Genomic DNA, 23,641 nt, shown 5'->3' on the forward strand with positions numbered 1-23,641 from the left:
AATAGTAACAGGAATTGATAAAATCAATAGGGAAGATTTCCTGAGACCTGGAACTTTAAGAACAAGAGGTCATAGATATAAACTAGCTAAACACAGATGCCGAATAAATATAAGAAAATTCACTTTCGCAAACAGAGTGGTAGACGGTTGGAACAAGTTAGGTGAGAAGGTGGTGGAGGCCAAAACCGTCAGTAGTTTCAAAGCGTTATATGACAAAGAGTGCTGGGAAGACGGGACACCATGAGCGTAGCTCTCATCCTGTAACTACACTTAGGTAATTACACTTAGGTAATTACAAACACTCACACCCAAGAAGCAGCCCGTAACAGCTGTCTTACTTCCAGGTACCTATTTACTGCTAGGTAACAGGGGCATCAGGGTGAAAGACACTGCCCCAACTGTTTCTGGCTTGTGGTTCTTGGTAGGCTAAAGGACTTTGTGACTGATGACCCCAACTAATATAGCACTATATCAGTTTGGATAGTTTCAGGGGACTGACAGGGCTACCCCTAGAAAAAGTATTATTTATAATACATATAAATAAATAAAAAAATAAATGTTTATTCAGGTAAAGTACATACATACAAGAGGTTTTACAAAAATTGATAGATTTATAGATAGAACTAGTACATACAATGCCTAAAGCCACTATTACGCAAAGCGTTTCGAGCAGGAAACACATTAACCCTTCAATTGCGCATCGCATCATATGATGCTTTGACCGACTTGCAGTAAATTGCGCATCACATCATGTGATGCTTTGGAGTACTACGCAAGATTTAAACGGCCCGCGGATACACGGGGTTCACCACACCTTCATCAGGGCTCTTGTAAACAGACACCATTTTTTTTTTAAATCGTGTGCCAAACTCCCGAGTGTTATTGGCCTCAGTATTGAGTGAGCAACCAAACCTGATGCACGCAGCATGAACTCACAGCACTGCTGTTTAGCTTGTGACCACAGCATCGCCTAAAAATGCCATAATATTATTGTTCGTGCTATTATGTAGCGATGATATTATTACAGAAGACCCCTGACTGTGATAAAACTGACCAGGGTTCTGATAATAGCAGGATTGTGGTGATATTTAGCACTGTGTGCCATGGAGGGAGGAGTAATGCTGTGGGAGGGAGGGTAGTTGCGTTATCTTCTGACTGTGTGTGGCCACCTTTTATTGACTGCACTCACCATACCAGCTTAGTGGTTCGCTATGGTGAACACAAATGTAGATACTTATATATAACGTGTGCATAGAGGGTATAAACAGCGAGATGAGTAGGTTGGGAGCCGCCATTTTTGGTGAGGGAGGAGCGTCGTCTGCAGGACTTACCATGTTGTTTACTGATGACCACGATGGTCTTTGGGCACCATACCAGTTTACTTGTACAAGTATGGTGAATAAAACAAATAGATATTTATATATAATGTGTGTATATAGCGTAATAGCACCACAAACAGTATTGTTGTAGGAGAAATATTAGTGCGTCTGGCCTTGAGGGCGGCAGCCATCAGCTGACTGTGTGAGGTCCTACGTCTTTGTGCCTTTACTCACCATACAAGCTTAGATGTACAGTTATGGTGAACAAAACATGCAGATACTCATATATAACCTGTGTATGTAGTGTAATAACCGACAAAGTATTTGTTCACTGTTTGATGAACATAATTGAATGAACAATATGCACACCATATTTTTGAGTACAGTGATGATTCACTCATTTTATTATATCACACTACACACTATTGAATAATATTACAGCAAAAAAACTACGAAAAATCAATCAGAGACATTGAAATAATTAGGTAATTATCTCTTTGTGGCAACTCCGTCCTGACAGCTGGCGAGCAACAGACCGCCTGGGACGCATGCTGAGTCAGCGCCTATTTTTTGCCAGAATTCCTCGCCCTATAGCGGGCAATATATGCCACTTAGGATTTTTTTATTATTTTTCCCATGATCAGTGAACACAAATTAACAGGTTAGGAAGAAAATATAATTTTTTTTTTTTTTTTTTTGTATGCGCCTGTGGGTGTCAAATGGTATATAGCTATGCGCCATTTAAGGGTTAAAGACTAAAACTTAATACTAATTGAGATTAAAGTATAAAATGTGTTGAGAACAAATAAAAATAAAAATAAAAAAAGGGGGAAACATGGCAGAAAAATCAGCACAAATACAATTAGGTTGACAAACAGCATTGTTAAAAAAAACAGACATGGGTTGACAATATAGTGGTAAGGTAGGTTACAGGGAATTTATTAGGTAGTGCTTAGTTTTTATCTTAAACTATTTAAGTTACTATTTAAGCTAATTAAAGTTACTGAGTTTTCGTCATAAGTAGAGAACGGTTAGACTTATATGAACTTATAAGCAAATATTCCTTTACAGCATTCTATTGGAAACAATTTGATATAATTTTGAGCAAAGTAACATGAAAATTGAGGTAAGAAAGCTGAAAAGAGAATAAACATTGGAGTGGTAAGCTCTCGGGCAATGCTCGGGCTACCTTATATGCAGATGTCCCTTTCCAGAATTCTATTGCAAACAATTTTATACCAAATTGAACGACGCAGCAAAAAAAACAGTGTTGAATGTAATGAAATGCCATTTTCTGGTTGAGTCCCGGAGGCTCCCCGGAGCTATCCAGGCTGAATGGATATGTATAACTTTCTGGCATCAGTCAATGCATGGAGTTCTTGCCTACCAGGGACCACGAGCCAGAACTTGGCCCCCATCTAGAGAGGCATGAGGAACAATGGCCTATAGAGACCCCCCTTATGATTGGGAGCATTCTATGTCTGCCATTGACCGGGATAGGCACCCAGAAAGGTAGGTGCCCCAAAACAAATCCCTATTCTGGTAAACTATTGCGACTGAAGAACGAACAAGTGGACAGAACTCCCCAAACAAAAATTAGCCACCAAGCATGACGTCATCATGTCGCCGCGCCGCTCTCTGCGCAAACACCTCCCCTCCCCAGACCCCACCGTTGGCGACCCAACCGTTAGTTCTTAGACTGGATGTCAAAAACATGAAAACACCGCCGACCGGAGGGAGGGAGGGAGGGATACCGGGGAGCCTCCGGGACTCACCCAGAAAATAGCATTTCATTACATTCAATGCTGGTTTTCTGGGGGAAGCCCCCGTCGCCTCCCCAGAGCTAACTACCTAAAGATAAGGAAAAAACAGGGACTTACCCAGGAGGAGGTCTGTCCTCACTCCTCAACGCGAAGTCGAGACAACTGGCTGCAACCGCCAACCCAAGGCAACGCAGGCCTGACCAGGCCCAGGAACATTCACCAGGTAGTGAGTGGCCAGGACCCTGTTCGATCTCCCAAAACCCTGGGTTCAAATGTCCACCCAAGACATGTTGCCAAAGACGGCAGCCAAAGCAGCAAATTAACGAACGTTGTGGGCCTGGGGAAAACCGCAGGCTGGCTACACCTGCGGATGACCTGAAAGACCCAAGCCCGGGAACAAGGAAGAAGGGAAACCAGATCAACCCAGAGCACATCCTCAGCAACAGAAGCCGTTGCGCGCAAATAACGGCGGAGAGCCGCAACCAGACACAATACATGATGCACTCCCGGCCTGACCAACCAAGCATCAACAACCCACGGCCCCCTCTGGAAAGCAGCTGTCTCATTCTTCGCCAGAAAAGAGGGAGACGGCTGCAAGTGAACAAATTGACCACCAGGAATGAAGGAGCAGAAACCTCGGATCCGGAGGAGAGCATAAAGCTCCCCAACCCGACCCCCCAGAGGTCAATGCCAACTGGAAAAGAGCCTTAAAAAACAATCCCAATTGGAAGGGGCCACAACAAACTGAGGAGAAGAAAGAAACGAGAGCACGCTGTCCAAGGACCAAGACGGCTCAGGCGGCGCATTAGCAGGCCGGAGGTGAAATAAAGCACGAGACAACTTGCGAAACGGGGCAGAATTAACATCAACACCGAAAGCAAGCTGAAGCGGCTCCGCCAATGCCGCATGATACGAGACGACAGTATTCGACATAATATGACGGTCCTGAAACAACCAAGAGAGAAAGGATAGAACAACCCTATCAGAGATCAAAGAATACCGACGCAGTGATAGGAAAAACCGGAAGGACCGCCAGGAAACCTCATACTGCCGCTGAGACGAAGCACGCAGGTGGGAGACCAACAACAAAGTCACCTGCGCACCATACAAGGAATGATAAACCTGAGTCAAAAACACCAGACGTGAAGCTCGAGGACAAGACCGAACCAGCCTCGTACAGGGCTGGACCGATCTGCTGAAAGAGGCGGAGCAGCTGGAAGACCCTCGGGTTCGGACACCAAGCAAGCAGTGCCTGAAACCAAGGCTGGGCTGGCCACCAAGGAGCCAGAAGGACAACTCGACCTCGGTAAATCTCCAATTGAGTCAGGACCTGGAGCAAAAGCGGAACAGGGGAAAAGAGGTATAGGTAACCCCACCTCGCCCAGTCCTGCCTGAAAGCATCGACCCCGACAGCCACGCAGTCGGGGAAGGGCGCCATATATACCGGGAGATACCTCGACCACGTCGGCGCGAAGAGATCTACGTCCGGAGTCCCAAACGTTCGGCACAGCCAACTGAAGGAGTTGGCGTCGACTGTCCATTTCGTGGAAGGGGGAAGGAACCGGGACAGGCTGTTTGCCAGGACGTTGGACACTCCCCCGGACGTGAACTGCCAGGAGAGCCAAACCACGAGAACTCGGCAGACGAGTCACCTAAAGCGACCATCCCCAAAGAACCAAGGACCGCATCGAACCCCCGCGGTTCAGGCAATAAACCACTGGGGAGCAGCCCGAATGGAGCCTGATCATCGATCTGCAAGCGACTTGAATCCTCTGGAGCAACATTCTCACTGCCGCAAACTCCTGTACCGTGCTGTGAGCCCGATGGAAGGACAAACCCCCCAACACCCCTGGCCGGCCTGGTGAGCACTGGTCACAAAACCCCAGCCAAGAGACGATGTGTCCGTGTTCACATCGAGCAAGGGCTCGGGAAGGCGCCAAGACACCGAACCCTGAAAAACCCGAAGAGGAAGCTGGTGATGCAGCAACCGACGCTAAGCCCTCGGAGGCTGAACCCAACAATCATGAGAGAGGCAGAAGGATCGTCCTCGAAGGAACCAGAACAGCCGATGAAGACACACCCGACCCGGCAGGTAGACCATCATGGCAAAGTTCAGGCTCCCGTACACTCTCGAGTAACCGCCTCGTGACCCGGGAACCCCTCAGAAACAGGTGAAGGCGGGACCGCAGGCGCAACAGAGCCGCCGGAGGAAGAGACAAGGAAGCAGTGCGAGCGTCCCAAACCAGATGCAGCCAAGACCGAACCTGAGAGGAAACCAGATGGGACTTCCTCCAGTTTACCAAGAACTTGAACCCGGCGAGCAGGGAAAGAACCAAATCCCTTGCGAGCAGACACGCGGACTGGCTGGGAGCCCAAACCAACCAGCCAGTCATCGAGATAGGCCAGTACCCGAACACCTAGCAGACACAGGCAGGTCACCACGACCCGAGTAAGGCGTGTGAAAACGCGAGGTGCCAGATTCAACCCAAAGGGAAGACAACGAAAGGGTAACCTTGATACCCCACAACAAAACCGAGCCAGTCCCTGAACCCCGAATGAACTGGGACGTGCCAATATGCATCTTTGAGGTCCAGGGACACCATTCAAGTGCTCCCCCCCCCCTCCAAAAAAAAGGATGGATCTGGGACAGTGTAGCCATCCGGAAGGAGGGGCACAAAACCTACAGGTTAAGACAGAACAAGTTCAGAATGAACCGGAGGTCCGCGCAGTCCCGTTTCAGTACTGGAAACAGGCGGGAAACCCACCTGAGGGACATCGTTGTTTCGACCACGCCCAAGCAAACCCACTCTGAGATGACCCTACAGCGCAGAAGAGGCTTGCCCTGCCAGCCCTGAACCCCCCGAGGGAGAAGGAGCCACCCAACGCCACCACAGGCCACACGAAACGACCCGAAAAGCCCACGAATCGTGGGACCAGGCGTGAGCAAAGTGGGCGAGCCGCCCCCCCCCCCCCATTGCCCCTTCAATGGGACGAACCGCGAAAGGGCCGACGCGCCTTGCGAGAATCTAAACGGCGAACATGGTGCTCCCCACTCAGACTAGCAACAGCCGGTACTGAAGGCGCCGCCAGCCCCGAATCCGGCACCAAAAGCCTACCCTGACGAAAAGACCCCCCGAGCCCTGGCACGACCCCCCGTGAGCCCCCCCGGAGCAACAACAACTCAGACATAGGCCGACAACTGACCAAGACCGCCTGCAGGTACAGCACCACAGCAGACTCAGCAAACAGCAACGGACAAAAGGGTGATGATAAATGAAGAGCCAGGGCCCAGGTGGACTCCAAGGAAGAAGCTAGCACCGCCTGACGACACGGGGGGCGAGAAGCATAGAACCGCGAAATCGCTTCATGCAGGATGGGCATGAGCTTCAACAAAGCAGACGACACCCACACCCCAGAGGGCAGCGCACCAGACCCAGCAGCGGCCCCAAGCGCTCCCACACCCAACTCAAGCCAATCTGAGGATAGCTCAAGGAGGGAAAAGAAACGAAGAGCCGAAGCAAGAAGGCCACGAGTCCGCAAATCCTCCGCAACCAAGGCAGTCGAGAGGGAAGGAACCAGCACGTGAAGCTGCATGACACCAACATCCCGCAAAAGGGCAGGGGCAAACAAACAAGCATTCAGATGATCGAAGTCGCCCCCCAGGAAAACCTGCAACGCCATAGAAACCTCTCACCACTCAAGCGCACGGAACCGATAGAACATGTGCCAAGACTCCAACGAAAAGAGAATACAGTCTGCAACAAGGACGACTCCGGAACTTCATAACGAAACCAGCTGCCGACTGGTTTCAGCATGAACCAGGGGATCCGTACACGAAGGAACGTGGATCCAACACGAAGGCATCAATCCAGGTCATTCAGGAGGTAAGCCGCCAAGGCTTCCCGCACCTCAGAAGACAAAACACGGGAAGCCGGAAACCTCTGGAAAAACGGAATCGAAAAACCCGCCGGATCACAGAACCGAACCCGGGGAGGGGTGGACACCAAATCCAATTCGTACGCGGAGGGAGCGAAAGAGAACCCCTCTCCTTGTAACACCAAGCCCCACTCAGAGGGTAGAAAAACTCATGCGGGGTCCAACGGGACCCAAGGCCCCCAAGCCAACCCTTACCCAACCCCAGGAACCTCGCCCAGAGGGCCTGGGGCCGAGCCGTCCTCCTGAGCCCCCATTTCCAAAGAAAAGGTGGGAGCAGCCGAAATAGCAGGAACAAAGGAGGTCCACTGGCAAGACCCAGAAGCTCCAGCAGAAGGACTAGGCTCGAATGCCTCCACCACCGCCCCAGAACGAGACACCCCCGAGTCTCACAACCAACTAAACCCAGCCACGGCTCCGAAACCCTGAGACGTTTCGGAGCCGACAGCAAGGGGGGGGGGGAGGGGACCGAATGGGCAACAGAAGGGGCGGACGGAACCAGAGCTGAAGCGACCCCCACTCCTAAGCCCGGGTCCCGATAACCGATAACCAAAATGGGGCAGTCTCGAGGCATCCAGGGCCGCAACAAACCTAGCACGTTGCAGCAACCGAAAGCGAGCATGCAACGCCTCAGCTGACCTCACCTGCATATCAGGCACAGAAGCCTGGGTGAATTGGAGCACATGCAGACAACACACATCGCACGACTCTGGGTTAAAACAATCACTGACCCAACAGGCAGCATGGCAGAGGCAAAACCGGTCAGTGTCCCCCTGAGACAAGGGGACAGAGCAACCTTCAAACTTGCAGGACGCGATGGGGGACTCAGGGGTTGCATCCATTGGACCACGTAGCCCCCGTGTGGTTTCCAGGGCTCTTAGCCTTGGTTACATGCTAAGGGAAACCCAGGCAGGGTACTGCGAACTGGCACCCAAGACTACCAAACCAACTGCTATAGCTGAACCCCTGGGACGTGTACACTCACGGGAGCCAAGCGGGGAAGACCACCAACACAAGATGGAGACATAAAGATATAGATATACCCCAAGAACAGTGATGGGGGACCAACAGGCAGACCCCCCCACCAGGCAGAAAACAAAAACAAAAGAAAAACCCCACAAGATGGACAACGTACTCAGGCGGAACAGAGCCGGCTGCTGTTAATGGTGAAAACTAGCTGTGCAGTACCCCACGCCCCTACCAGTGACGAAAACTACCACCTACCCAGAAACAAACAAGGGCAAGAAAAAACCAAAGCTGAACCCAAGGGCGGCCAAGTACCGAGCAGTAAACGGCACAGCGGAGGTAGACCCCAAGTTGACCCTGGGAAGGTGGCCCTAAGCCCCAAGGGCAGTACTTACAAGGCACCTAGGGAAGGTGACCCTAGGCGCATGCAGCCCGAGTACCGTGGAATATCACTCCTGGTCCACGCACCACCGGAAGGGACAGCCCACACCACAAGGCACAGAACTGGAACGGAAAGCTAGAGCCAGAGGCACGACAACACCAGATCCCATCAGCCTAAGAACTAACGGTTGGGTCGCTGATGGTGGGGTCTGGGGCTCTCCCCTTCCCCCTCCCGGGGAGGGGGGGGTTTGCGCAGACAGCAGTGCGGCGACATGATGACGTCATGCTTGTTTGCTAATTTTTGTTTAGGGAGTTCATGTGTTCGGTCTTCGGTCGCAATAGTTTACCAGAATAGGGGTTTGTTTTGGGGCGCCTACCTTTCTGGGTGCCTATCCTGGTCGATGGCAGACATAGAATGCTCCCAATCATAAGGGGGTCTCTATAATCCATTTCTCCTCGTACCTTTCTAGAGGGTGCCAGGTTCTGGTTCGTGGTCCCCGGTAGGCAAAAACTCCATTCATTGACTCATGGCAGAAAGTTATACATATCCATTCAGCCTGGATAGCTCCGGGGAGCCTCCGGGACTCACCCAGAAAATGACGTTTCATTACGTTTAACGCTATTTTTTTGCTATGTCGTTCAATTTGGTCGTTCACAGACTCACTGCTCTGCGGTGGGTCGCCCACCTGGGCAGCAAAAGTGTTAAACATATTATAAGATTATGATTAATTTATAAAAAAAAAAAAAAAAATATAATGCAGTATTAAATTTAATAGAATAAATTATACTTACCAACAAGTAAATTCAGTACAATATATGTTATTATAACATAGAAGGAGCAGAAGAATATGAGGGAGCCTGTGAAATTTCCACAATCCGTTTCCCAGTAATCACTGCCTGGGGTGCAGAATGGCGGTGCCACCATACAGTCGTGCATGATCTTATTCCAGTCCTCTCCCGTCACAATGCGGAAGAGTAGTGCAATTCCATTGGTGGCAGTCTGAAAGTTTGCCTGCCTATTCCACAAAAATAATTAATCTGAATTAAGATTATAATAATGTAATAAAATGGTTCTGAACTGATTTGTATTGCATACTGAATACAAATCAGTTCATGGCCCTTATCTAATTTGTATGTGTCAACAGGGAGTGCGATTTAGCTCTATGGCTTTTGTCTCTTTATAATTAGGGTTTTGTCAGATTATTGCATCCAAATTTCTTGTACATTATTGTTATCATTACACTCTCCTTTCCTACTTTCATCACATTCATTCACTGGCAAAATATCAGAAAAAATAAAACAGCAAAACACCAGCGTAGAAAGTAATGAAACTCCATTTTCTGGGTGAGTCCCGGAGGCTCCCCGGAGCTTTCCAGACTGATATGCTAATGTCAGACTTTGGCATCAGTCATGTGTATGGAGTTCTGTGGGCCTACTGGGGACCACGAGTCAGAACCTAGCCCTCTCAGAGAGGCATGGGAAGCAATGGCCTGTAGAAACCCCCATGTGGTTGGAAGCATTCTATGTCTGCCATCGACTGGGCCAGGCACCCAGTCGATGGCAGTCGATGGTAAGTGTCCCAAAACAAACCAATATTCTGGTGAAAAATTGCAACCAAAAGCTGAACAAATGGATATAACTCCCCAAAAACCAGCGTTGAATGTAATGAAATGCCATTTACTGGGTGAGTCCCGGAGGCTCCCCGGAGCTATCCAGGCTGAATGGAAATGTATAACTTTCTGGCATCAGTCAAAGTGCTAGGATTTCTTGCCTACCGGGGACCACGAGCCAGAACCTGGCCCCCTCAGAGAGGCACGAGGAGCAATGGCCTATAGAAACCCCCTTGTGGTTATGAGCATTCTATGTCTGCCATCGACCGGGATAGGCACCCAGAAAGGTAGGCGCCCCAAAACAAATCCCAATTCTGGTAAAAATATTGCTACCGAAAGCCGAACGAGTGGACAGAACTCCCCAAACAAAATTATCTAACTAGCATGAAGTAATCAAGTCGCTGCACCACCGTCTGCACAACCCCCCCCCCGCTGGGGGGGGGTTGCGCAGACAAAAACGCTGGTTTTCTGGGTGAAGCCCTGCTGGCTTCCCAGAGCTACCTCACCACAGATAAGGTAAACAGGGAAGGAACCGGGAGGCGGATGCCATGCGCCCTAACCTAAAAACCAAGACCACAGACAACACAAAGACCAAAACGAGAAGAAAATAGACCACCCAGGCCAACTACCAGGACGGCACCAGAACTCAAGAGCAGGCCAGAGGGAAACAACGCCCAGGACAGCAAGTGGAACGGAGCAGAAGGAACCGCAACACCAAACGCAAGCAGGAGTGGCTCCACCAGCACCACCCAACATGAGGTGACAGGACACGAGCCCAGACGACAGACCAGGAACAACCCCGAAGGAAAAACAAGCCAACCCTATCAAGGCCCGAAGGACCCTTTGCAGTGATAGGAAAACCGGAAGGACCGCCAGGAAAACCACACACCCACCCCCGAGACGAAACACCCAGGTGGGAGACCAATAAGGAACCCACCAGTGCTGACACAAACGACGAGAACTAGCACCACGAAGGTGCAAAATGCGAATCAAAAAACTGCGACCCTGAAACCAAAAGGAGCAAGATAATAAGCTCCAGCAGGGAAGAAAGATGCACTCGTCCCAGAGGCATCCAAGAAGAGCACTACCCAGGACGTGAACCTCAGTAAAGCAAACACACCCGTTCCGGAAAAGGAACAAAGAAAAACCGGAGCCAGGACCGGAACCCAGCAAACCCGGTTCCAAGAAAAGGAACCAGAAAGGCAGGAGCGGCAGACCAAGTTCACAACCTTATCACAGACAGCGCAACACCGAAGCCTACAGGAAGTCACACAGAAAATCGCAGGAACTCGGTACCAAAATGGAACACCGGATTAGTCCAAAAGCAGGGAACTGAACATGGACAGAGGCCCACCTGTGCACCAAACAACAGGATAGGCCAGAAGCACCGACCCAGATGCACAAATAGGTTGAGCATGGGAGGAGGAAAAACAGGAATAGGTAAGGAAAACCCCGAATACGGCCCAAGGAGCGGCCGGGAAGTAAGGCACACGACCAACCACAAAATGTTCAGAGGAGGGCGTACATACCCGATGGACCTCATGGACAGCAGGGTGCAGTCAGGCACCGAAGTTAGGCAAGGAATGAGTGTCCCGAGAGGAAAAAGACCCAGGTGTCGACAACGAAACCAAAAGCGCTGAAATGCGGGGCAGAGCCCCACAGGACAACAAAGAACAAAAGACAGGAACAAAAGTCACTGAAGACCCATGCAAAATGACCAAACACACCACACCAAACACCCCTTTAAGGAGCCATTGACTCAATCCCGCCAAGCTGGGAAGAGTAAACAAGGATAGAGCAGTGAACAAGGGTGGTGGAGTGAGCAGATTATCCCAATAAGATACTTGCTCCAAACGCATGAGCCTAACGAGAGAAGCAAAGCTCTACGGAGGACCAATCATCGAACTCAAACTGTACCAAACTTCCAGGTAATATGCCTGCCAACCTTTGGAGAACGGCGAGGTATTGCCCGAGCATAGAAGCAGCAGAGTAGCGAATAATAACTAGTCGACCTGCAAGTGTGGTCTAAAACAGACACTCGCGAGAAACAATACCGACTCCCAGTGCACTGAACTCTCACCATTGCCCACCAAAATAACACCCACATACACTGTGTATGCAACAAAGCATATGTAGCCTCTGAGTGGTTGTGGTTATTGTCACCACCTACACGAAACAATAGAACCGGGACAGATGCACATGCCACCCTCGCAGCACATTGTGGACACGAAACAATGGGCATAAAAGGGATAAATGTAGAATCAGGAAAGACCTGAGGAACGACCGGCACGGTAACAGGTTCGGAGATTCGGGGAACCAATTACCACGTAATGTGGTGGTGGGGCCCCACAATTTGTGCAAACGTGGGTTGGACATGTATATGAGCGGGAATGGTTGGGAAGAAATAGGAGATGCATCGTACGGGCCAATAGGCCCTCTGCAGTTCCTTTTGTCTGATGTCCATATGGTCGTATGTACAAGGGGACACAGGAGGAAGTCGAGTATCCAAAGGAGCCACAGACACGAAAAGAACCCGATTAATGTCGGAGGGGAAAGGAAGCAGAAAGCACTATGAAGCAATGTGGTGGAGGCAGACTCCACCCACAGGAGCAACCGTAGAGAAGACAGAGCCCAGGAGACTCAGGAAGCTGCACAACTGTCAACTGACAGGAGAGGCAGGGCCCAAGAGCCAGAGCTCAACCCCCGCAAGCACAACCAGGCAAGCTCCCCACCAAAAAGTGAGAACCAGCCCATGGCTGACAGAAGCGCCAGACATGACAACCTCACCTGCAGAGCAGACACACAACCGTGCCACAACACAGGAAAGCCAAGTAACATACCAGGAGAGCGCTAATGGTGTGCCCGAAAGCCAAGCATACTCGAAACAGCAGGCACAGAATGTACTGGTACCTGAATAAAATTCGGTAGTCGAAGAAGAAATACGTCGTGAAGCGTGCGCCCTGCAGAAGACAGGAGGACAGAGGGGGAGGATGCGGCGCCACGCCAAGCCATCCCACACCCAGAAGCAAAGGAAGAACGAAGTGACACCCCCAGACATAAATCCAGAACACCCTCAGCATCCAGAGGGCCACGACCGGAGGGAGAAAACAAGCAAGAAACCGTGGAAAAACCACGAGAAATGATGCGAACACACGAGCATACCGCCCATAAACAAAACGCACACCGCGGCCCCAGCACACAAGGTACGAACACACCACTTGTCCACTGGGAGGCATGGCTCGTACACCAGGCGGACACACACATCGTACACACAACGTACAGACACAACATAAACACACATCGTACAAACACCAGGAAGGTGTGCGTAACGAAGACGAACAACGCCGAAAATGGAAGTAAAGACGACACTAAAACAAAACAAGGCGAAAACGAAGCAAAAGAAAACAGATGACGAAAGTTAACCAACGAGGCCGACAAGAGACCAGAGGGAAACCGCATCGAAAATCAACAGACGTTCCAATAATATTGGAAGGTACGAAGAGATTCGCAAACCAACGAGAACCACGACAAGCACCCCTGAACAAGGGACACGCAGTGACAACGATACGAAGTGGTTTAGGCATTGTATGTACAAGGCAATATATAAATCCATCAACACGTGTTTCACACCTTGTATGAATGTACCTTACCTGAACAAACATTCGATTGTTTTTTTTGTTTTTTTTCGGAACAGTATCGCAACGTAAGAGCGAAAAGGGTAAGGAAAACGGGGGGCAAAACACACCCCCAGGCACGACGGGACTGACAAACCCGAAGGAACACAGAACCGAACCCAGGGAGGGGTATACCCGAAACAACAGGAACACAGAGGGAAGGAACAACCCGACTCTGAGGAACTGTCAGCCCCTCACCAAAGGTACAAGGACCCAAGAGGGGCAAACGGGGCCGAGGCCCCACAGGCATCTCCTCCCTAACCCCGGGAACCTAGACGGCATGACCCGGGGCCGAGCCGCACCACCAAAGCCCCAGCTTGACAAGGAAAAGCCGGGGCAGCCGTGCAAACACTAAGGAAGGGAGCCCACTGGTCAGACCAATACGGCACTGCTGGAGGAACCGACTCGAATGCCTCCACCGCCACCCCGGAAGAGGAAAACCCCCAAGGCCGCCTGAGTCTCAACCCAACCAGACCCCGCCCCAACCCCGAAACTCTCCTATGGTTCGGAGCAGGAAGCAAGGGAGGATGTGTAATTACCTAAGTGTAATTACCTAAGTGTAGTTACAGGATGAGAGCTACGCTCGTGGTGTCCCGTCTTCCCAGCACTCTTTGTCATATAATGCTTTGAAACTACTGACGGTCTTGTGTGTGTAGAACAGAAGGGGAAGGACAAGGAGCGGAAGCAGCCAGAGCCAAAGCGACCCCCACCACCAAGTCCGGACCCCAACCACCAAAACAGGGCAGCCTCGGGGCATCCTAGGCCACAAACAACCAAGAGCGTCGCAGCAATCTACAACCAGCAAGCAATGCCGCAGCCGCCTGCACTCGATTAAAGAGACCAGTGGCCTGGGTGAAAGGGAGCACGTACTGACAACACTCGCCATACGACTCCGGGTCACAAAAAACAATGACCCAACAGGCAGCATGGCAGAGGCACAACCGGTGAGTGCCACCCTGAGACACGGGGACAGATCAACTGACAAACTCGCAGGATGCGACAGGGACTCCGGGGACACACCTATAGGACCACGGAGCCCCCGTGGGGTTTTCCAGGCCCCTTAGCCATTGGTACGCGCTAAGGGAAGCCCAGGCAGGGTACCGCGAACCGGCGCCCAATACTACCAACAAACTGCTAAAGCTGAACCCCCGGGACGTGTCCACTCACGGGGGCCAAGCGGGGAGTACCACCAACAGAAGGAATCTAAAGAAAGCACCCAGAACAGGAATGGGGGACCACAAACTCTAACCTAACTCTACTGGGGACCTAAGGGTGACCTAACTCTATGGTCGCTGGGTGGTAAGATGTGTGGCTGGTGTTTATTAGGTGAGTACAAAGGCAGACCCCCCACCAGGCAAAAACAAAAGAAAAACCCCGCAAGAGGACAACATACCCAGGCGGAACAGAGCCGGCCGCTGTTATAGTGAAAACTAGCTGTGCAGTACCCCGCGCCCCTACCAGTGATGAAAACTACCACCTACCCAGAGACAAAACAGGGCAACAAACTCCCAGCCGACTCCAAGGGCGGCCCAGTACCGAGCATTAAAGGACACAGCGGAGGTAGAACCCAAGGAGACTTGTGGAAGGTGGCCCCAAGCCCCAAGGGCAGTACTTACAGGGCACCCAGGGAAGATAGCCCTAGGCGCATGCAGCCCGAGTACCGTGGAATCTTACTCCTGGCTCACACCCCACCGGTAGAGACAGTCCACACCACAAGGCACAGAACTGAAACAAAAAACAGGAGCCAGAGGCACTCGACCAGCCAGTAATTCCATCAGCCAAGAACTGCCAGTTGGATCGCCGGTGTGGAGGGTCTGGGGCTCCCCCTTCCCCCTCCCGGGGGGAGGGGGGTTGCACAGACGGTGGCGCAGTGATGTGATGACGTCATGCTAGTTAGATAATTTTGTTTGGGGAGTTCTGTCCACTCGTTCGGCTTTCGGTAGCAATATTTTTACCAGAATAGGGGTTTGTTTTGGGGCGCCTACCTTTCTGGGTGCCTATCCCGGTCAATGGCAGACATAGAATGCTCCCAACCACAAGGGGGTTTCTAGAGGCCATTGCACCTCGTGCCTCTCTGAGGGGGCCAGGTTCTGGCTCGTGGTTCCCGGTAGGCAAGAACTCCTGCCACTTTGACTGATGCCATAAAGTTATACATATCCATTCAGCCTGGATAGCTTCAGGGAGCCGACGGGGCTCCCCCCCCATAAAGAAACGAGCAAACAAGTATGACATCACACGTCGGTGTCTGCGCAGCTCCCCCCTCCCTGGGAGGGGGAGGGGGAATCCCCAGACCCCTGCGCTGGCTATCCACCTCTCAGTTCTGAGGTTGGACATCAAAACACGTGAAAACTGGAGACCGGAGGGAGGGAGGGATGCCGGGGAGCCTCCGAGACTCACCCAGAAAATGGCGTTTCGTTACATTCAATGCTAGTTTTCTGGGGGATGCTCCGTTGACTCCCCGGAGCTACCTACCCAACGACGAAAACAAGAGGGACCAAACCCGGGAGGTGGAAGATGCACACACACCCTAACGCGAAGTGGAGACCAAACTGCAACTGTCACCCCAAAGCAACACAGGCTCGACAAGGCCCAAGGAACATCAACGAAGGAACACAGAGCCAACCTACGAACAACGTGGGCACAGGGACAGACCGCAGGCTGGCAAAACTGAACCACCCAGTGGACGACCCAAGAGAACCGGTCCCTGGAACAAAGAAGGGAACCTGGAACAACCCAAAGCATGAGCTTGGTTATGGCAGCCGTGGCATGCCAAGCACGGCAAAGTGCCGCAACCGAACAACACACGAAGCACCCCCGGGCAGACCAACCAAGTATCAACAACCCAAGGACCCCTCCAGAAAGCAGCCGCGCTGGTTTTTGCCAGAAAAGAAGGAGACTGCTGCAAGCGAACAAACCTATCAGGAAAATCAAGAGCCAAAACCCAGGAGCTGGACGAGGGTATGAAGCACCCCCGACCCGACCCCCTAGAGGCCAACGCCCACAAAAATAAAAAAGAGCCCCGAAAAACCATTTAGAACCGAAGGGGCCACAACAAACCGAGGAGAAGAGAAAAGAGCACGCAATCCAAGAACCAGGATGGCTCAAGCAGCGCAAGAGCAGGCCGAAGGTGAACCACACCAGAGATGGTTTGCGAAGCGGTGCAGAGGCAACTCCAAAACTGAAGCAACTTGCAACGGCTCCGCCAGTGCCACAAGACAAGAGGACAGCACGGAGCAAGATGATGGCCCTGAACCTCCACAAGAGAAGGACAAAACAACGCCAACAAAACGCAGCAAACCTAAGAAGGGACAGAAAGCAAAAGGAAGGACCGCTAAAAAAGCCCACACCGCCGCCAAAAAGAAGCATGCAGGTGGGACACCAGCAATGAAGCCACCTGACCACCTACAGATGGTGAGAGACTCGAGGCAGAACAGAACCAGTCCCGCCACGGACTGATAGAGCATAGGAAGAGGCAGAGCCATGGGAAAATCTTGGGTGCAATTACCGAGCAAGCAGAGCCGGAAACCTGAGCAAGCAAGGAAGGAGATGGAATGTCTGCCGTACAGAATACTTCCCAAGGTCAGCAAACTCGCCTGGAGAGCGGAGACTCTGGGTTTGATGGGAGACTCGAGAGATGGGACACCGTGAGACCACGAAAATGCCAACAGGCAGGGTAAGCCAGGAAACCAGGAACCCAAACCTGGCAGCCGGGAAAGAACCAAACACAGGGCGGTGCAAAAGCAGGGAACAGAACATGAACAAAGCTCAACCTAGCAGTAGGAGAGCCAAAAGGCACATCCAAAACACAACAATGTGAAGGAGAAAATAAGAAAAAGAGAAAAACACAAGAAAAAGACCAGAAAAACTGCCCCAACACCAATGGCTAGGGACAAGAGTGTAGAAGGAAGATGAGGAAGACAGGCAGCAAAGGGGAATGAAAAGGATAGGATCAACACACAGAAGACAGAAGAGAACTCCGTCTCCTCTTCTTAACTCCATCTCAGAAGGCCTCCACCCCAGAAGAAGACTTCTGGGAGACAAGAGGTAGAGGGAACATGATCACCACATACAAGATTCCCAGAGGAACTGATAGGGGAGATAAAGACTGACCATGTAACACAAAGGGCACATGCCCTATGGGACACAGGTGGAAATGGAGTGCCCAAATGAGCCATTTAACATTTACCACCACCATTGTACCTCGTAACATGGAGGTGAGGTCCCTTGATGGACTCAAACATGGGTTGGACATGTATATGAGTGGGACTGGGTGGGTATAAATAGGAGTTGCCTCGTATGGGCCAATATGCCCTCTGCATTAACATTTGTTCTTATGTTCGTAACCAAAAACCACGAACCAGCGCCTGGCCAAAAGAGACCCCGGACCGCATAAACTCACCTGCAAAGCATAGGCACGAACGTGTCATGACACACCGTAGCTGAGAAGAGTCCAGGAGCAACGCCAGTGGAATAAGACCAGAGCCGCACATGCTGGAGAAGAGTAGGGTAGAGGTGAATGCGGCGCCCCACACCCGTACTCCGGGAAAACCAGGCGTCCTCCCAATAGCAGCAATCCAGAACATCGCCAGTAACTACGGGGCACGGACTGGAGAGATGAGAGGAGCGAGAAGCAATGCACCCGAGAGAAAAAAAACAACTTTGAATGTACTGAAAGGCCATTTTCAAAGGCCTTGTCCCTCCCGCCTCTGGAGGGAGAGACAAGGAAGCGGTCCGAGAATCTGAAACAAGACCCAGCCAGGTCCAAACCTGGAACAGAACCAGATGGGACTTCCTCCAGTTCACCAAAAACCCGAACCTGGCGAGCTGGCGAGCTGGGAAAGAACCATATTCCTGGAGAGCAGACAAGCTGACCGACTGGGAGCCCACACCAGCCAGTCGTCGAGGTAGGCCAAAACCCGAATCCCTAGAAGACGCAGACGGGTCACCACAACCCGGGTCAGATGCGTGTAAACGAGAGGTGCCAGATTCAAGCCAAGAGGTAGGCATCGAAAACAGTAAGCGTGACGCCCCACCACGAAACCTAACCAGTCCCTGAACCCTGGATGAATAGGCACGTGCCAATAGGCGTCCTTGAGGTCAAGGGACACCATCCAAGCACCAGGCTCCAACAGAAGCCAGACCTGAGACAGAGTAGTCATCTGAAAGGAGGGGCAAGGAATCCAGGGGTTCAGACGGGACAAGTCCAGAATGAACCTCAGATCCACACAGTCCTGTTTCGGCACTGGAACCAGATGGGAAACCCATCTGAGGGACGCAGTCATTTCGACCACGCCCCAGCACACCCACTCCAAGATGACTTGACGAAGCGCAGGAGAAGAAACCTGCCCTGTTAACCCCGAACCCCTCAAAGGAGGACGAGTCGCCCAACGCCACCGCAGGCCGGATGACACAACCGAAAAGGCCCACAAATCGTGGGACCAAGCGTGGGCAAACAGAGCGAGCCTCCCCCCCCCCCCCCATCGCCCGTCAATGGGGCAAACCGTGAAAGGACCGACGCCTTATGAGAACCCAACCGTTGAACAGGGCGATCACTACGCCGACCAGATGACGCTGGCCCCGAAGGGAACAATGGCTCAGAAACTGGCCCCAATTGCTCACCTCGACCAGCGAAACCCGGAATCCTGGCACGACCCCTCCGAAACTGCCGAGAACGACCGCTCCGGAGAATCAACAAGTCCGCCATAGGACGACAACTAGACTAAGCCGCATGCAGAAACTGAGAGACCGCAGTCTCTGTAAACAGCAACGGACAAAACGGAGACGAAAACCTAAGAGCCAGGGCCCAAGCAGATTCCAAAGAGAGGGCGAGCACAGCCTGACGGCACGCGAGGCGAGAAGCAAAAAACAGAGACACCGCTTCCTTCAGGATGGGCGCAAAGAGCTTCAACAGTGCAGCCCTTCACTCAACGCTCCCACATCCTCCTCAAGCCAAGCAGAAGACAGCTCGAGAAGGGAAAAGAAACGCAAGACCGAAGCCAAATGCCCACGGGAGCACAACTCCGCTACCAACGAAGCTGGAAGCTGAGGAACCTGCACGTGAAGCTGGAAAAGGCCAACATCCCGAGAAAGCATGGGAGCGAATAAGCACGCATTAAGGTGCTCAAACTCGCCCCCCAGGTAAACCTGCATAAAAGTAGCATTTTCCTGCCAATCCAGCGTGCAGGTCCGACAGAACCCATGCCACGCCCCCAACGAAAAGAAAGGGCAGTCTGCCAGCCAGGAAGAGTCCGGAATCTCCAAATGCACCCAAAAACGGGAAGAAGAACCGAACTCAAACGAGGATGGATCCATTGGGGAGGCATAACCTGGGTCTCGCAAGAGGTATGCAGCAAGAGCTTCCCGAGCCACCTTCGCGGAGATACGGGAAGTAACAAACCCCTGGAAAGACAGATCCGAGGTACCCAAAGGCGCCCGGAACCGAACCCGGGGGAGGAGCCGAACCCAAATCATACTCATACAGGGAAGGGGGGTAAGAAAACCCCTCCCCCCTGCAACAATAAGCCCCGTGGGGAAGGCAAAAGCACCCAAGCGGGGTCAGAGGGGGCCCAATGCCCCCAGGTCGACTCCTCCGCAGCCCCAGGATCCCCCACGTCGGGACACGGGGCAGAGCCGTCCTCCAAACCCTCTTCCCCTGAAGAAAAGGCAGAGTCCAAGGGAAAGGCAGACAAGAAGGGGGTCTGCTGGTGGGACCCAGAAGCCTCGGCAGGAGGAACCGGCTCAAATGCCTCCGTCCCCGACCCGGATGGGGCAGCCCCCGAAGCAGCCCGAGTCTCACTACCAACTAAACCCTGTGCCGAGGCCGAAACCCTCATACGTTTCGAAGCCGGACACAGGGGGTGGGGGAGGTGCAGGAAGAACCACAGGGGAAGGACCAGGGGGTGCGGCTGGAGCCAAAGCCATAGCGACCAATGCCCCAGGTCAGGGTCCCTAAAGCCAAAACGGGGCAGCCTCGGGGCATCCGGGTGGGAAACCAACCTAGCGCGTTGCAATAACCTAAACCTAACATGCAACACTGATGCTGCCTGTACCCTAATAGGAACATCCTCAGAGTAAAACTGGAGCACAAGCAGAGAACATGACTCGCAAGACTCCGGGTCAAAGGTGTCATTGACCCAACAGGCAGCATGACGGAGGCAAAACAGGTAACTGTCACCCTGAGACAAGGGCACACTGCAACCTTCAAACCCGCACAAGGAGGGCTGGAACTCAGGAGACGCATTCATGGGTCCCCGAGCCCCGACAGAGGGTTTCCAGGGCCCGTAGGTTAGCAACTACGGGAAGCCCGGGCAAGGTGTTGCTAACCGGTTAAGAAACCCAAACAAAACAAGGGGTAAATGATAATACTGAAAACCCCTGGGACGTGTACAAGCACGGGGGCCTAGCAGAGGGCCACCAAAACAATACCAGGGGAACTATGGACCCACGAGGCAGAACCTCCACCAGGCAAACAAAAACAAAACAAAAGAAAACCCCCACAAAAGTACGCCGTCCCCAGAGGCAACAGGAACCGGCCGCCGCTTAGGTGGCAGGCTGTGCAACACCTTGACGCCCTAACCAGCACAATACCACTTCCTACCCAAGGCCAAACAAGGGCCCCAAGCCCCAGCTGGCCCCAAGGGCGAGGCAAATGCCGAGCAGCAAGAACCTCTACGGGAGCGGTTCCCGAACGCCCCAGAAAAGATAACCCTGACACGCAAGGGCAGTACTCACAGGGCACCTAGGGAAGGAAGCCCCTAGGCGCATGCAGCCCCGGCACTGATGAAGTACTCCTGGCCACTGCACACTACACAAAAACAGCAGAGAACGCCACACGAGGCAAACACCGCCAAGGAATTTAAGGCCAGAGAAGCGTCTATCCTGGTTGACACTAGCTTGCGAACTGAAGGCAGCCGGCGTGGTGAGGTCCGGGGCCCCCCCTCCCCCTCCCGGGGAGGGGAGGGCTGTGTGGACGACCGGCGTGGCAGTAAATTGATTGTTTGATTGTTTTCCTTGGGATTGTAGGGAGTTTTCTACCTCTCTGTTCGGTTTTTGTTGTAGTTTCTTACCATGTGGGGTTTGTTTTGTTACGCCTACCTTTCTGGGTGCCTAACCCTTTCGATGGCAGATAAGGAAAACCCCCAACCATATGAGGTTTTCCAGGGCCATTGCTCCCTGAAACCTCTCTGAAGGGGCCCAGGTTCTGGCGCTGGTCTCTGGTAGGTCTGAACTCCGTAGCTAATGTCCCGGTCTTACATAACATACATTAGCCCGATAAGCTCCAGGGAGCCGTAAAGGCTCCCCACAGAAAAGTCCTTAATTGTTCCTAGCTGATTATAAAGATGTCTGGCAAACATCCACTGGGTGTTTCCTGCCAGCCTGCAGGAACATCCTGCCAGTCTGCCTGCCAGCCAGCCTGCCAGCCAGCCAGCCAGCCTGCCAGCCAGCCTGCCTGCCAGCCAGCCTGCCTGCCAGCCAGCCAGCCTGCCAGCTAGCCTGCCTGACAGCCAGCCTGCCAGCCTGCAGGAACATCCTGCCAGCCTGCAGGAACATCCTGCCAGCCAGCCTGCCTGCCAGCCAGCCTGCCTGCCTGCAGGAACATCCTGCCAGCCAGCCTGCAGGAACATCCTGCCAGCCAGCCTGCCTGCCAGCCTGCAGGAACATCTTGCCAGCCAGCCAGCCTGCCTGCCAGCCTGCCTGCCTGCCTGCCAGCCAGCCTGCCTGCCAGCCTGCAGGAACATCCTGCCAGCTTGCAGGAACATCCTGCCAGCCAGCCAGCCTGCCTGCCTGCCTGCCAGCTTGCAGGAACATCCTGCCAGCCTGCCTGCCTGCCTGCCAGCCAGCCTGCAGGCCTGCAGGAACATCCTGCCAGCTTGCAGGAACATCCTGCCAGCCAGCCTGCCTGCCTGCCTGCCAGCCTGCAGGAACATCCTGCCAGCCAGCCTGGAGGAACATCCTACCAGCCAGCCTGCAGGCACATCCTGCCAACCAGCCTGCCTCCCTCCTTCCCTGCCATCATGTTAACGGGTCGAGTGTGTTAAGCTTATCTTCGGGAGTGAGCCGGTCTCTCCCTCACCACCCCCACCACCGACAACCCCCCTCCCCCACATCCCATACTCTCTCTCAAAGGTCACACGGTTCAACCACGTGACTATCCCTCCCTCCCTGCTTGCCAGCCTGCCTCTCTCGCTGCCTGCCATCCAGTCTGCCTCGCTGCCTGCCTGCCTGCCTGCTAGCCTGCCTGCCTGCCTGCCTGCCTGCCTGCCAGCCAGCCAGCCAGCCAGCCAGCCAGCCAGCCAGCCAGCCAGCCAGCCAGCCTGCCTGCCTGCCAGCCAGCCAGCCAGCCAGCCAGCCAGCCAGCCAGCCAGCCAGCCAGCAGGCACATCCTGCCAGCCAGCCTGCAGGCACATCCTGCCAGCCAGCCTGCAGGCACATCCTGCCAGCCAGCCTGCAGGCACATCCTGCCAGCCAGCCTGCAGGCACATCCTGCCAGCCAGCCTGCAGGCACATCCTGCCAGCCAGCCTGCAGGCACATCCTGCCAGCCAGCCTGCAGGCACATCCTGCCAGCCAGCCTGCAGGCACATCCTGCCAGCCAGCCTGCAGGCACATCCTGCCAGCCAGCCTGCAGGCACATCCTGCCAGCCAGCCTGCAGGCACATCCTGCCAGCCAGCCTGCAGGCACATCCTGCCAGCCAGCCTGCAGGCACATCCTGCCAGCCAGCCTGCAGGCACATCCTGCCAGCCAGCCTGCAGGCACATCCTGCCAGCCAGCTTGCCTCCCTCCCTGCCATAATGCTAACGGGTCAAGTGTGTTAGGCTTATCTTCGGGAGTGAGCCGTTCTCTCCCCCACCGCCGACAACCCCCCCCCCCACATCCCATACTCTCTCTCAAAGGTCACACAGTTCAACCGCGTGACCATCCCTCCCTCCCTGCTTGCCAGCCCGCCTCCCTCGCTGCCTGCATCTAGCCTGCCACCCTTTCTGCCTGCCAGCCAGC

At 53.1% G+C, this 23,641-nt stretch overlaps 1 protein-coding gene across 3 annotated transcripts in view; it reads right to left on the bottom strand.

Annotated features, from left to right (window-relative positions):
• The window catches only part of na (sodium leak channel non-selective protein na), a 631,552-nt gene that overhangs the window by 114,601 nt on the left and 493,310 nt on the right, over positions 1–23,641 (bottom strand). For all 3 annotated transcript variants that reach the window (XM_069314566.1, XM_069314565.1, XM_069314567.1), the window contains exon 26: positions 9,155–9,378. In XM_069314566.1, coding sequence (XP_069170667.1) covers positions 9,155–9,378 — 224 coding nt within the window. The remainder of the gene's footprint in view (positions 1–9,154; positions 9,379–23,641) is intronic.

This window comes from Procambarus clarkii, chromosome 79 (assembly GCF_040958095.1).
Source record: "Procambarus clarkii isolate CNS0578487 chromosome 79, FALCON_Pclarkii_2.0, whole genome shotgun sequence".
Taxonomy (NCBI): Eukaryota; Metazoa; Arthropoda; class Malacostraca; order Decapoda; family Cambaridae; genus Procambarus; species Procambarus clarkii.